The sequence below is a fragment of the Notolepis coatsorum genome, assembly GCF_963971535.1.
Source record: "Notolepis coatsorum genome assembly, chromosome: 8".
Lineage (NCBI taxonomy): Eukaryota > Metazoa > Chordata > Actinopteri > Aulopiformes > Paralepididae > Notolepis > Notolepis coatsorum.
In genome coordinates, this window is record NC_140172.1 from 56,491,487 (window position 1) to 56,506,141 (window position 14,655).

At 42.8% G+C, this 14,655-nt stretch overlaps 1 protein-coding gene across 1 annotated transcript in view; it reads right to left on the reverse strand.

Moving 5' to 3' along the window:
- Nucleotides 1-8,113: 8,113 nt before the first annotated feature.
- Nucleotides 8,114-14,655, reverse strand: part of gng8 (guanine nucleotide binding protein (G protein), gamma 8) — a gene marked incomplete at both ends in the record, with an annotated part of 33,666 nt that continues 27,124 nt past the window's right edge. Inside the window, one exon of the mRNA XM_084320617.1 lies at nt 8,114-8,233. Coding sequence (XP_084176743.1) covers nt 8,114-8,233 — 120 coding nt within the window. The remainder of the gene's footprint in view (nt 8,234-14,655) is intronic.

Genomic DNA, 14,655 nt, shown 5'->3' on the forward strand with positions numbered 1-14,655 from the left:
AAAGATATGGCATGTTTGAATCTGGCCCCAATCACCACAACGGTTAAGAGATATCTGGACGATGGCATAACCTCCCACTATCGGTCATGGGACGGGCTAGTCTAATAAAAATGAACATTCTACCCTGCCTTCTATACCCCTTACAAATGCTTCCCATATGGGTATCCAAAAAAGATGTTAAAGATCTGGAGAAGGCTAGTTCATTTGGCATGGAAAGAGACCCAGGCAAAGATTTAAAATCTTGCAGCTACCAACCAGTAAAGCGGGCCTTGCCATGTCAAATGGGGGATCTGTTTAGGGATGGTCAATAACTCACTCTCCTCCCCTGACCTCTGCAATTCGTTTCTCCTCTTCTTCAATAATAAAATATCTCTAATCAACAGCTCACTGACTGCCCGCATCGCCAATTCCCCCACCCTCGCCCCCCCCCACTATCATTTTCCCCCCACCTGACTCCATCCCTCCCACCCCTTTTACTGCCTTCGCCCCAGTCGACTCCTCCTTCATCATGGACCTCATGACCACCTCCAAGACCACTACCTGCTCCCTTGACCCCCTACCCACTACTCTCACCAAAGCCTGCCTCCCTGCTCTCATCCCCCACCTCACCGCCCTTTTCAACCAGTCACTATCCCTAGGCCACGTCCCCTCCCCCTATAAACTCGCCGCTGTCACCCCTGTCCTCAAAAAACCCACTCTTGACCCATCCAACCTCTCCAACTACCGCCCCATATCCAATCTTCCTTTTTTCTCTAAAACACTGGAACGCATTGCTGCCTCCCAACTCCACTCCCATCTCCAGTCCAACACCCTCTATGAACCCCTTCAGTCTGGCTTCCGTCCCGCTCACAGCACCGAAACTGCATTGGTTAAAGTCATCAACGACCTCCTCATCTTCGCTGACTCCGGTGCCCTCAACATCCTGATCCTACTCGATCTCAGGCTGCACCAACTGGGTGTTGAGGGCACAGCACTTGGCTGGTTCTCCTCCTACCTCACAGACAGACACCAATTCATCTCCCTCTCCGGCCACACCTCCTCCCCCTCCCCAGTCACACAGGGGGTCCCCCAAGGCTCAGTCCTTGGCCCCCTGCTCTTCATCTGCTACATTCTCCCCCTTGGTCACATCATCCGTAAATACCACCTCAACTTCCACTGCTACGCTGATGACACCCAAATCTACATCAGTACACAATCCCCCCACAGCCCACCCCTCAGTCACATCGAATCCTGCATTACTGAACTCCAAACTTGGATGACTCACAACTTCCTCAAATTGAACAATGACAAGACTGAACTTCTCATTATTGGCACCAAAACCACCCTCACCAGATCCGGACCCATCACACTCACCATCAACGACTCCACCATCACCCCCTCCCCCCTAGTCCGAAACCTTGGTGTCCTCCTTGACCCCACCCTCTCATTTGACCCCCACGTCCGCTCCATCGTAAAAATATCCTACTTTCACCTCCGCAACATTGCAAAAATCCGTCACTGCCTCTCCCCCCCTGCTGCTGAATCCCTCATTCACGCCTTCATCTCCTCCCGCCTGGACTATTGCAACTCCCTCCTCACTGGTATCACCTCCCGCTCCCTCCATAAACTGCAAATGGTCCAAAATTCAGCCGCCCGCCTCCTCACTAACACCCGGTCCCGCGAACACATCACTCCTGTCCTCCACTCCCTCCACTGGCTCCCGATCAAACACAGCATAAACTTTAAAACACTACTCCTCACCTTCAAAGCCCTCCACAGCCTGGCCCCCCCCTACCTGACTGATCTCCTTCTTCCCTACCGCCCCACCCGTTCCCTCCGGTCCTCCTCCACTGCCTCCCTCACTGTCCCGACATCCAAGCTTAAAAACTTTGGAGATCGGGCCTTCTCTCGTACTGCACCCCGACTCTGGAACTCCCTCCCCCAGTCCATCAGAGACTCCCCTACACTCTCCACCTTCAAAGCTCGCCTCAAAACCCACCTGTTCTCCCTTGCCTTCAACTCCCCCCACCCATAACCCCCCCCCCTCCAACCTGATTGATGTCTGTCTCCAGTCTTTTTGTGCTATCATGCTGTCTTCCCTGTTCCCCCCATGGTCTCATGTTCCTTTTGTTTTTGTTTCTTTGTTGTTTCTTTGTTTTTGTTTCTTTGCTTTTGTTTCTTTGTTTTTACTTTTGCTCCCGACTATTGTCAGCGACTTCGGGTTATTGAGAAGCGCTATATAAATTAAATGAATTATTATTATTATTAATTGCAAACACAGTTTAACCTCCCAAGAGAATTTTTTTTTGGTTTCCTGCAAATACGACATTTTATTAACTCACTACAGCTGCCAACGCCACTGGGCTCCCTTTACAGTAAAACAGAGAATTTCTTATGCAACTGTAGTAAGGTATCACATTTCATCTCAGCGTTTTACTCACTGCTGTACTCACTGGACTCCCAGGAGTTACCATCCCTCCGCAAATGGGAAAGAGATTTTAACAGTGAATATATTGAAGACGACTGGCAAGAGGCCATTGACTCAGTTAAAAAGGTTTATACTTGTAACAGACTAAGAAAAACACAATATAAAATTCTTCACAGATTACACATCACACTTGTGTTACTAAACTAAATGGACCATTCAATATCTCCTTTATGTTCGAAATGTCAAGCCGATCTGGGCACCTACTATCACTACTTTTGGAAATGTAAGTGTTTATCCAGGTTCTGGGGCCAAGTGGCACATGAGTTAAGCGACATTTTCAAGGTGAAAATAAAGAAGGATCCGGGAGCTTTCTTACTGGGACTCCCATCAAAAGAAATTCAAGTTCAAGTTCAAGTTCAAGTTTCTTTATTAGTTGTCATACAGAAGTACAGAATACTTTTATACAAAATGCTTCTTTCTGTTACGCTCCAGAGACTGTGCTAGTCAAAAATAGATAAGTATAAAATAAATAAGTATAGCAAGTATAAAATAGAAGTCAAGTACATAGTCAAGTGTTCAGTATGTACATATGTACAATGTTCAATGCAGAGTAGAAGTAACTGAGTTACCATACAATATACTATACAATATACTAATATACAATATACTATACAGTGCAAAGCAGAAATGGGATGAGGTACAATTTAGGTACAATTTACAGTAAGGTGTAATGAGGTATGGGTTGTAGTGCAAATTCTTTACCAATAAATATAAAGTGTGTTTAGGTGTTCTAAAGTGGGTAAAGTGGGTGCTGCAGTGAGTTGTTTGTTTAAAGTGAGTGTGTGCGTGTGGATGTGTGTGCTGTGAGTGCATTTGATGGTTGTTACATAGTGTTATTGTTCGTTGAGCATCCTGATGGCCTGGGGATAGAAGCTTCTTCTGAGTCTTTCTGTGCTTGCCATGAGACTCCGGTATCCGGTATCATTTGACACCCTTACAATTCAAACTATTTGATAAACTTCTACTTTCAGCCCGGAAATGCATTCTGATAAACTGGATTAAGGATAAGCCTCCATCTATACAAATGTGGTATAGAGAGATCTTCGGTGTGCTACCCCATGAAAGACTCTGTGCAATGCATAGAGGCAACGACGCTTCCTTTCAGGAGGTGTGGGCCCCACTATTAGACTATTTTCCTGCTGAAATTTCTCAGATCCTTCTAAAGGCCCAATGCCCCATTGTATGGACAGACTTAGGATAGAAAAATATATATATGTATGTCTACATGTGAATGGGCTCGAGGCAAGTGCAATACTGCTTGTTTTTCTTTTTTATTTGTTTTTTCTTGCATATGGTGTGGATGACGGCATAGATGAACTGGAGGAACCCCCCCCCCCTTTGTCCCAATGTGTGTTTTTGTAATGTAAGTAACTGTACGTGAAAAATCTTAAAAAAAAACCAATAAAAATATCAACACAAAAAAAATATTCTTGATGAGTTGAAAATGGAGGACCCTTATGTAAATAAGACGAAAGTATTTTTCTGGTCTTCATCCTCTTAGTAGTTGTTAGTATTGAGCTGTACTGTATTGTACCCATTCTGCAATCTGTTACAGTTTTCAATCAATCAATCAATCAATCAATCAATCACATCACACAACAATCTAATCAGCTGTAAAGGAATGTGGATCACTACCCACTTTCAAAACCTCTCTCAAGGGACACCTACGGGAGACTGCAATTCAACACTGGCCCCTGTAAATATCCTAACCCAACCCCCTCCAATGTACAGTCATTTACCTAGTATGGTTTTGTCAATAGTTCAATGTACAATTGTGTTTGTTTGTACAGTGTCTCCTCCCCCCCCCCCTCAATGTACAGTGTTACTTGTTTATACAGTGTGCCCCCCGCCCCCCCCCCCCCCCCCCAACCACCTCCAATGTAAATTACCCAGTATGGTTGTCAATATCCCAATGTACCCAACCCAACCTCCTCCAATGTACAGTTTCTACGTCAAATGTATATACTCCCTTTTCTTGACTCCTTCTGTATCACAAAAAGTACTGTATTTGCAAATCTGGTATGTCATAAATGTATAGATGTAGCAGTACTGACTATCTGTATGTCATGTATGTCATATATGTCTATATGAATTGAAAATGGGGGACCCTGATGGAAACAAGACAAACGTCTTTCTCAGGTCTGCATCCCCTTAACAATTGTATGTATTGAGCCGTACTGTATTGTACCCATTCTGCAATCTGTTAAATAAAGTTTTCATTCATTCATTCATTCATTAGACTATTGTGTGATGTCATTATTCAGTTTCATTCTTAACCATCAATATTTGTTCATTTTCTTACTCACCTCTGATATATAATGCCATATTTACTTATTTGCATTTTGCATCTGATAAAATACAACAATTTAATTTGAAAAATGAGACCACATTTATGAACTTGAATGAAAATGTATTTGTCTCTGCACTTATAAATAAAAAATGAACAAAAATCGAATGGAAAATAAATAGTTGTATGGCACTTAACAGCAGCATTTACCTCAATTTACCTCCTTGGCAAATAACCAGCTGTATTTAGTTTTCCAAAAGGTCCCCAGCATTGTGGTGGTTGAGCAGCAGCGCAGTCCATAGTGGAGACTCGGGTCTGGCAGTGGCAGCCGTGGTAACATTAACAGTCTTTGGCCTTTTTATAAAGACGAAGCTGTCCAGCCTTGTACAGCCTTGTGGCGGGTTAAGCCTCTTTTTCGGAAGCATGTGGTGTACTCAGGGTTGCGTTGCTGATTTCAAAGCTGGTTGCACAGTGTTTTAATGACGCCACATGCACGTGCGCATAAATGTTCCCTTGCGTACGCACAGACTAAAGACTGCCTAATTGCCTCTAAGAATGGAATGTAACACATTTCATTCACAAGTTTTGTGTGAATGTATCTCAGAACATATTTGAACACACCTGACGACCTGCGCTATTGTTATGCAAAGTAGCCAGGTGGTACTTAGCGAGTTGGCGCATCAGTTGAGTGCAGCGCATTCCTGTGTGCACGCGCGTGCTTCTGTTCACAGAGCCGGTTGCACGGCGTGCAACCCCGTCCCATGAGCAACGCACCCCTGGGTGTACTGTTTACTTTTTACTTGAGTCGCAGTTGCAGGACATGAGGACCATGGGCACTGGGCAGCCTCCTGTTTACAATACGTTATGCAGCTTGCTGCTTCTTCTTCACCAAATGGGTTGGAGTAGCGTTAGACACGCTCATGGGCGACGCATAGCGGCTTGGAGGTGAAATGCAGCCTATTCCACAACATTAATTACTCTGTTCTTTTAAAAACTAAAAAGAAAAATATTATCTATTAACAATTAATTTAGGTAACATAAATAATACTAATTCATACATTGAAAAAAAATATATATATAAAAAAAAATTATATACATTTTTTGAGAGACCCCCACAGGTGTTGTTGACTATGGGAGCCCCCATTGGCCCCACATAATTCGAACACTGATTGTACCCATTCTGCAATCTGTTAATAAAGTTTTCAATCAATCAATCAATCAATCAATCAATCAAATGGTTCAAGAATATATTTCAAATTACTTTTGGTATGCAATCGACAGGTGTTTTATGCTAAATTTGCAGGACTGTTAAGAGGTTAGGCAAGATGGATCAAGACAAGGTTTTTTGAGAATTGGGGTGACAGTGGCAGTTTTGAAGGCGGAGGTGACAGTTCAATGTGACAGTGAGGAATTGAAGAGGTTGGTGAGGTAGAGTCATAGGACAGGGAGGCATGTCTTCAGCAGGGGGGTACGGAGGGGGTCTAGGCCTAGGGAACAGGTTGTAGGCTTGGATGAGCTGATGAGTTTAGAGATGATGGAGGGGACAACTGGAGTGAATGATACGGTGATGGGGGAGAGGTAGGGAATTCAAGAGGGGATGGAATAGAAGCTACTGGTCAGATGCAGGGGACAGTGATTTATTAATAGTGGTAATTTTGTCTGCAAAAAATGTAAGGACGAATTTAAAGAAATGTAAGGTCATTACTCGTCTGTGCCCAAGAGCTAACCTGGAGCAGGGCTTTTTAAAGAGGGAAGCAGGTGCTTCACCATAGGGTCTGGAGCCGGTCCAAGACCCCCCTTGGGCCATATCTGTACACGTGCCTGCAATGCAGCACCTGTGTGGTATTAACATGTAGCCACAGTCGTTAATATGCGACCAAGAATAAAAGTGATCAAATTGATTTTCAAGTATCTGCACAGGTACATTCATAACCTCACGCATCTAAACAGATCACATCTAGAGACCTAAACAGATCACATCTAGAGATCTAAACAGATCACATCTAGATACCTAAACAGATCACATCTAGAGACCTAAACAGATCACATCTAGAGACAAAAAACAGATCACATTATGATCTAGAGACCCCTAAACAGATCACATCTAGAGACCTAAACAGATCACATCTACATTGAGTTCCCTATATTCCTGATTGTATTTGGCCAGGGACTGGCCATATACAGGAGGGTCTACCGGCTAGGGTGTGTGGACCCCAGCAGATAAAGCATTTCTCAGGCAAAGACGACACAAGGAGATGTCCCAGAGGAGGAGGATTCTTTTATTCTGGAGATTTATTCCAGCCAAGTTCCAAGGAGCAAACAACACACGGTACAATCTCTACAAACTGCTGAAACTCTACATTGGGTACAGTCCTTTGATACATTTATTATTATTTTAAAATGTTTTATAATACACCCCCCCCCCCCCCCAAAAAAATATTGATTAATGAATCTATCATTTAAAAAATGTATTGTGAGTCCAAAATGAATGTTGTTGCAGGCATGTATCCCCTCCCTACTTCCCATTTCCCCATGTGTATTACACCTGATTGGATAAATTACATGCTGGTGCTCTAGTGCAACATCTTGTGGCTGAATGTTATCGCACCTTTAAATATACAGAGTAGAATGAATAAAATTCTTCAGGTGAGAGCATAGCTATATAATGCTTATTGTGTTATTAGTGTTGTTAGTGTGCTTCTAGTACTCAATCTGAATTCATGATTTGCCTTTTTTCTTGCCTTTTTCATATTTTGCTAATAATGTGTACCTGTGTGTTCTTGTGTTTGGGTTGATATGGCCAGTTGGGTGGAATATCTTTTTGCAGTTGACCTGCTGCATTAGGCTATACAGGACTTAAAGGGTATAGGCATTGTTGCATTCTGGAACACAAGTTACACAACAGAGATGAAACCCATGGAAAACAATTTGTGGCAACACTGTAGATTTAGAGTTACTGTGCATTGTGTGCACTCTGCATGTGTGTGTGTGCGTGCGTGTGTGTGTGCATGGCTGTGCACGCACATTCAGTGTGTACGTTTTCACCTCTCTGTCATAGCCAATTTCTCATTCATGCAATATAATAGTAATGCTATTAATAATAGTGAGGTAAGGTCAGCTGAATGGAATTTAAATGCCCGGCTGTCTGATATGCCCTGGCACCAATCCTGGGTGGAGGTCTGCACTCTACTGAGAGCTTCTAATTCTGAACATAGGTTTGACTCTCTCCACTGTTATCTCCCAACCTACAGTATAAACAGCTATGGAAGTCCAGGTTACATCTTCTCAGACACTTGTCTGTGGCCTACTACAGTCAGTTTGGGGGTCTGTGACATCAAAAGGTTCGGGAACTCTTTTGGTTATAATATTGCGCAGAATATTTTCTTCTCTCTGAAAGGATTCTCTGTGGGGGTCAGCAGGGGGTCCTCTGTGGCGTGAGCTTCACAGTAGACCATGAGGTCAGCCGCTGCTTTGGACACCTAGACAAAAACATTAATTGATTATAATTTATTTTGTGTCAGGTGAAGTGAATCCCCCCCTCCTACAGTATATGTCATCATTATGTAACATTATTATTATTATGTATGTTTCATCGTTTTCCCCCCCACGGGGTCGGTACCGACCCCTTTTGACATTATGATCATATATTCATATTTTTATGAGTGATGCAATACATTTGCGATTTTAAAATCGAACGTTTTCAAGTATTTACATCACTAACATGTCACAAAAGCATGTAGAATATATATTATCATCAATACGTTAGTTTAGCAATAGGTTAAAAGTGTCATTATATCGTTTTACCTTCTCGAGTTGCTGAAGTATAATCCGAGACGGCGACCATTTTGAAAATGTTGAACCATGGGAATTGTAGTTTTTTTTGCAGCCATTTTGTCGAGGGCATGCATAGCTGTGGATCAGCGTTGACATTTTTCCGAACTACATTTCCCTTCAAGTTCTATGGGGGTTAAAATGTATAGTTGAATTATGAATATGTCAATAACGATAATAATTCGTGATAATAAGCCACAAAAGGTAACATATTTGACAAATATTGAAACGCAGTTAGTTTCTCCTCCCTATTGTTAGCATGTAGGAACAATTAGATCTGAAATTAGTTTCAAAATGGTTGCACTGTGAGGAAAATAAAAAACTACAGTAATTTACAGTAGATATCATTATCTGTTATTATGCACGCCTGGTGATACTAAATCCAAATTGAACTCGGGCATTTGAAAGATACTATATGTATATATATATAAATGTGCGAATTGGCTATAATAAGGTAATGTATAAGCATATATTCTATATTCTATAATAATATTTCAAATTGCATTGGTCCGGATGGGAGAATTCAGTACTGTATCTACAGAACCTTCGGTTTTATCATCTTCCCTTTATTAATTTCCTTCGATCTTTTGTACACATGATCTCAAGAGGGTACTGAACGAGGTCAGTGGCAGTTTTTTAAGTTTGGTCATTATTATCATGGTGTTATTCACTGTCAAAGATGCAAAAAAAATCATAATTCATATTTTCCTTTGTTTCATCACAGTTTAAGCAAGCCTAGTAATAGACACAATATTTCTGACACTGTGAATACATTCACTGAGGTCCATAGATGTACCTAGATACCAAGAATATGCAAATAGCCCTTGTAGAAGTGGAGCAATATTCCATTTACCTAGGTATACATTTTATGCGGATGATCACAGGATGATCACAGCATTACCATTTTGTAACAGGCAATTATGTCATCAAGTCAAACTGTATTTATATTGCTCCTTATATTGCAATACAAATAAAAATCAACATGATGGAATTAAATGAATAAAAGAAATGCAACACAATAATGAATAATAAGAATAAAACAACAATAATAATAAATAATAGTAGTAGTAGTAATGAAGTAATACATTTGATAAAAGGTATTCAAATAAAAACAATAAAAGGAGCATGGTGAGATTAATGCAACTCAGTAAAGAAATGGGTAAAATTAAAACAGAACAGGTGAAACAAAATGTATGATTCACTGTGAGAAGTCATAAGCTAAAAAGATTGGTTTTGAGATTTGATTTCAACATGTAAACAGGTTCTGCTGCCCTCGGGTCTTCTGGCAATAGAAGCTCCTGCTCCTACTGGAACAACCAGAGGACCGGAGGAACCTAGAAGGAACACATCTTAAACAGAGATACAAATTTCCTCTCTGTGCATTCAGTAGAAAGCTATATCTGGCTGCAAGCTAGCCTATAGCCAGGGGCGGACCTTCCTACAGGCGATATAGGCGGTCGCCTAGAGCGCCACCCAGAGGGGGGCGCCAAAAAAAAAAAAAAAAAAAAACTTTAAATGTTTTTTTTTTTAAATTTTTTATTTAATTTTTTTTTTCTCTGTGCAGTTTTGGCGCCCCTCTCTCTATATCTGCAACCATTATTTTTGTGTTCACAGTCAGAACATGCTAGAGCGCTGTGCATTGATGGGTCAAGTGTTTATAGAATTGAGCGTTGAGGAAAGAAAGTCTAACATTAGAGAACTATGAAGAGGCAAAAGCCATAAAAAAAAATTACAGCGCAGTGGTGAATCTCGCCTAGGGCGCCAAATGTGCTAGGTCCGCCCCTGCCTATAGCTTAGAACAAATGCATGGAAGCAGATACAGATCTGTTGGCCAAAAACACTGGAGTTTTAAGCTAGGCTAGTGCAGACCAGGCTGCAGAAACAAATTAGTGGGGGGGCATAAAATCTTCTCGGGGGGGCACAATGGTTTTTCAACACAGGTTCCCTTTTATACGTTTCAGCTGGGACAGCGGCGCTGTGGCTTGCTTGGCGCTGCCCACGGTGCTGAACTAAACAGCAGAGAGGCAATTGAAAAATCTAATTTCTCTCTACTTTCACTTTCACTTATACAAAAACAGACTGAACGGATATATATAACAGACCTGCTGGGGCAGCGGACTGAGGGCAGGGGACACAAACAAGCTGGATAAGATGGTCAAGAAGGCCAGTAGCGTGGTTGGGGTGGAGCTGGACTCTAGCAAGGGTGGCGGAAAGGAGGAACCTTGCTAAGCTCCAGGCCATCAGGGAAAACCCCTCCCACCCACTATACACAGACTTGGCTGACAGGAGGAGCATGTTATAGGCTCACACTACCTAAATGCAGCACTGAACGGCACAGGAAGTCCTTCATTCCGACAGCCATCAGACTATACAATGCATCACTGTGCCTCACTGCATCACTGAGCACAGAGTGACAATTACCATCTTCCTGGACTCTTACTTTTTAAACAGCACTGTGCATTATTACACCTACTGTAGACTTCAGTATATTTTTACTTTATTTATTTACTGTATCTTTTATTCTATTTTTATTCTATTTCATTTTATTCTATTCTTAGGCCATTTGTTTTGTTATTCTTATTTGTGACTTGTTCTGTCTAAATGTTTAATGTTGAGTGATTTGCAGTGTCAAATTTCCCTCAGGATAATACATTTCTATTCTATTCTATTCTATATCTTTGAAAAGTCTCCATTTATTCAACACTTCTGAATTCACTGACAAACTGAACTTAACTGACAAAAAAAGCAAACAAAATTCCTCCACAGGCTACTCACCATCATTAGTAGAGTGGCAAGCAGCGTTTGGGGACAGAGTGAAATCTTCTTAAAACACTGTCCCGCCACTCATTCCTGAACTTTTTTGTTAAGTCCTTCTCAAATGCCAACTGAATTAAATTGGCTTTAGTTGCGTCGATGAAGCATACTATGGCGATGTTCTGTAAAGACGTTCTTGAGGGTAGAAAATGAATTCTCACAGAGTGCCGTGCTAGCTTCAGTAGTGTTGTTGTTGACATCAGTGCCCACTAGGGCTGTCCCCGACTAAGGATTTGGATAGTCGACTTTGATTAAAAAAGAAAATAAAAAAAAAATTACAGGGTGGGCACAGCTGACTCAGTGGGCGGGCCCGGCCCCCTAATGCCCGCCCATGGCGCCGGGACTGGGCTAGTGGTCCGTATCCATTTCCATTCATTTGCAGTAAGCTAGGCTAGCTTGCAGCTGGATAGCTTTCTACTGAACACACAGAGTGGAAAGTTGTATCTATCTTCTTGTCTGACTCTAGAGAAGATGGTAAGCACATTTCCCATAATGTTGGCATGTTCCTTTAAGTCATCAGATAGACCCCAGCCCCACTCACCCCCATCACCCTGTGTGGCAGGAGGCTGCAGTCCATCAGGGCTAAAACCTCACACCACAAGAACAGTTCTATGACGTTAATGGATTGCTCAGCACCTGTTCTGCACTGTACTTCACTTCGTGCACGAGCACTGAATAAAAAATTCCACCATGTACCTTTACCTCCCAACATCCGTCTGACCACACCCCCTTCCGCTTACCTTCATAAGCAGGTGTGTGGCCACCTACTCGCCTCCTTCTTCACTTTCACCACAAGGAAGTGCCTTCGGTAGATCCCCACTTGACGAGGTTGTTAGCTGAAGAAAGTTGAGACGTGTTTACATTGTGCTTATTTTTTTCTTCTCTCATAAATATTCGATAGAAAAAGATAAGTCATAATGTCTACTTCGGAGAGTCGCAGAGCCACTCTCCACCAGCGGTTCTCCATTTCCACCTCCGTCGTGCGTTCTGGTGCGGGGCTGTTGCCTCTCTCGTGGTTGGCAGCCACGCCCGGTAGGCGTCCGATGGGTAGTTTGCCTCTCCAAAGAGCTGGTGCACCGGTGCCGTCGCTTCTGCGATGGCCTGGTCATGGCTCTGGTTCCTCTGCTTCCGGGGAATCGTCCGCTGTTGAGCGGCCGGTTCCTTTGGTTCCGGAGGATTTGAGACGCAAACTTTTTGCGTCTGCTCGCTCCCGTCGCAAGATGGTGGCTTGCAGACGCGAACGGCCTGGGTTTGGTGAATTGCTGGAGCCCGATGAGGATGCGTCGGTCTCTACCTGCCCGATGGAAACAGAGGATTACATGGTGGAGGCAGACGGGTTCTTATTCGAAGGCCCGGTGGAGACATGTATCCCGCCCGTCCAGGTAACACTGGAGGGGGGTGAGGGGTCTCCTTGGGGCGCCTTGTTTGAGGATGTCGGGGAAGACCCTCTGACTCGTCGGCAGGATGCCCTACTATCAGCCACATCAGAATGTGGCTCCTTGACCAGTCGTAGCCTGCTGCATGTGAGGTATGCGGGCTCATGTGGTTGTGTCCCGACGCATAGTGCTAGCTCGGGTTGTTCTGTTACAGATCATGCGGATAGCTAGTACGCCTTGGTTGCTTGTGGTTAAAACAGCGTTTTTATAAAGCAACTGGGATGGAGGTTTTTCCTCTTCCGACAACCTGTTACTGGTTCTCGACGGATTCTCGTTCATATCTGGGGGATGATAACGGAATGGTTCTGAACATATGTAGAGGGGTCTCACGCCCTTGGGGTGGGCCACCGAGCGCGGTTCACACCGGCAGTCTGGGTGGCGCCCTCTTTTCATGTTTTAGGCATATCTGCCCCTTCTCCTGGAGTAGGCATGTCGGCGTGGTTAGGGCACGGGACTGGTTCTGGTCGCGCTGGTCCAGGTCAGTTAACCCGTTTGTCCGCCAGGGATGCAGATCTGCTGTTCTGGTACCCTGAGGGACTTGGGTTTTTTTTCCAGGGGAAAAAAAGGCCGGGTCGGCCCGGGGCGTTATGAGGTTAGGCGTTATGGAGATCCTTGTTGGGTACTTTGTACCTGGCACTATCATGGGGGCTGGTTCTCCTTTTTTCTTCGCTCCTCTCAATTTGGATGAGAAATTGACACGGAAGCCACATATAATGTACATAAAAAATAAGGTAGCCAAGAGTGTTTTTGTTTTGAACAAGGCAAAGAATGTGCTTGATTATAATTCTATGCGAATATTATATTGTTCACTCATCCTACCATATTTGAGTTACTGTGTGGAAGTGTGGGGTAAACGTATGAAAGCAACATAAAGCCATTATTTATATTACAGAAGAGAGCAGTAAGAATAGTTCACAATGTAGATTCAAGAGAACATACCAACGAATTATTTATTAAATCCAGACTATTGAAACTTAAAGAAATACAGACTTTATTAGTTTTGTTTAGAGCAAAATGCAGAGTATTACCAGCAAATATACAGAGGTTGTTCGTTCCCTGTCCAGATGACAGCAGAAGGAAATTAAATTTTAAACACCAATTTGCACGAACAACCTTAAAACAAAGGTGCACCTCAGTTATAGGTATCAAACTATGGAACTCCTTGCAGAACGATGAAAAGAGTTCCAATAATATATTTCACTTCAAAAGGTTGTGCAAAGAAAAGATACATAGACAGTATAGTACAGTTTAGTATAATATTGCAGTTTAGCGTGTCAGGATGACGTAGCATAGAGTTGTAGTGTAGGCCAGTATGAGTATAGTAATATAGTATATAGCAGCGTAACATAGAATAATAATATATTAAAATATTGTATAATACTGTACCAATATGGTGTAGAATAAATAGTATGATTTAGTTATATTATAATAAAATAGAAATGAGATAGTATATAGAAGTTTATTACATGGCGTTTTCACATTCGCCGAAATGCTTGCTTGTGATTGGTCAATAGCCCCCCGACTGCGGTCATTATTTTTCAATAATGGCCGCTGTTTTTTCAATAATGACCGCAGTGCGCAGCTGTTGGCAATCAAGCCCACTGACACACACTGTTTCAGTGCAATTAGACAGTGTTCTGCTGCCGGCGATGACAGGGGGCGGAGCGACGAGCGGAGCCAGAACACAGCGGAGCCAGAAGGCTGCCCGCGATAATAATAATCACTTTATTTGGGCTGACAGAGCCACAGAACAACTGCGATTTGTCAAATGAATTAGGTATATTGTTAGTAAGTTAGCCATGTAATAAGCAGGATAATGT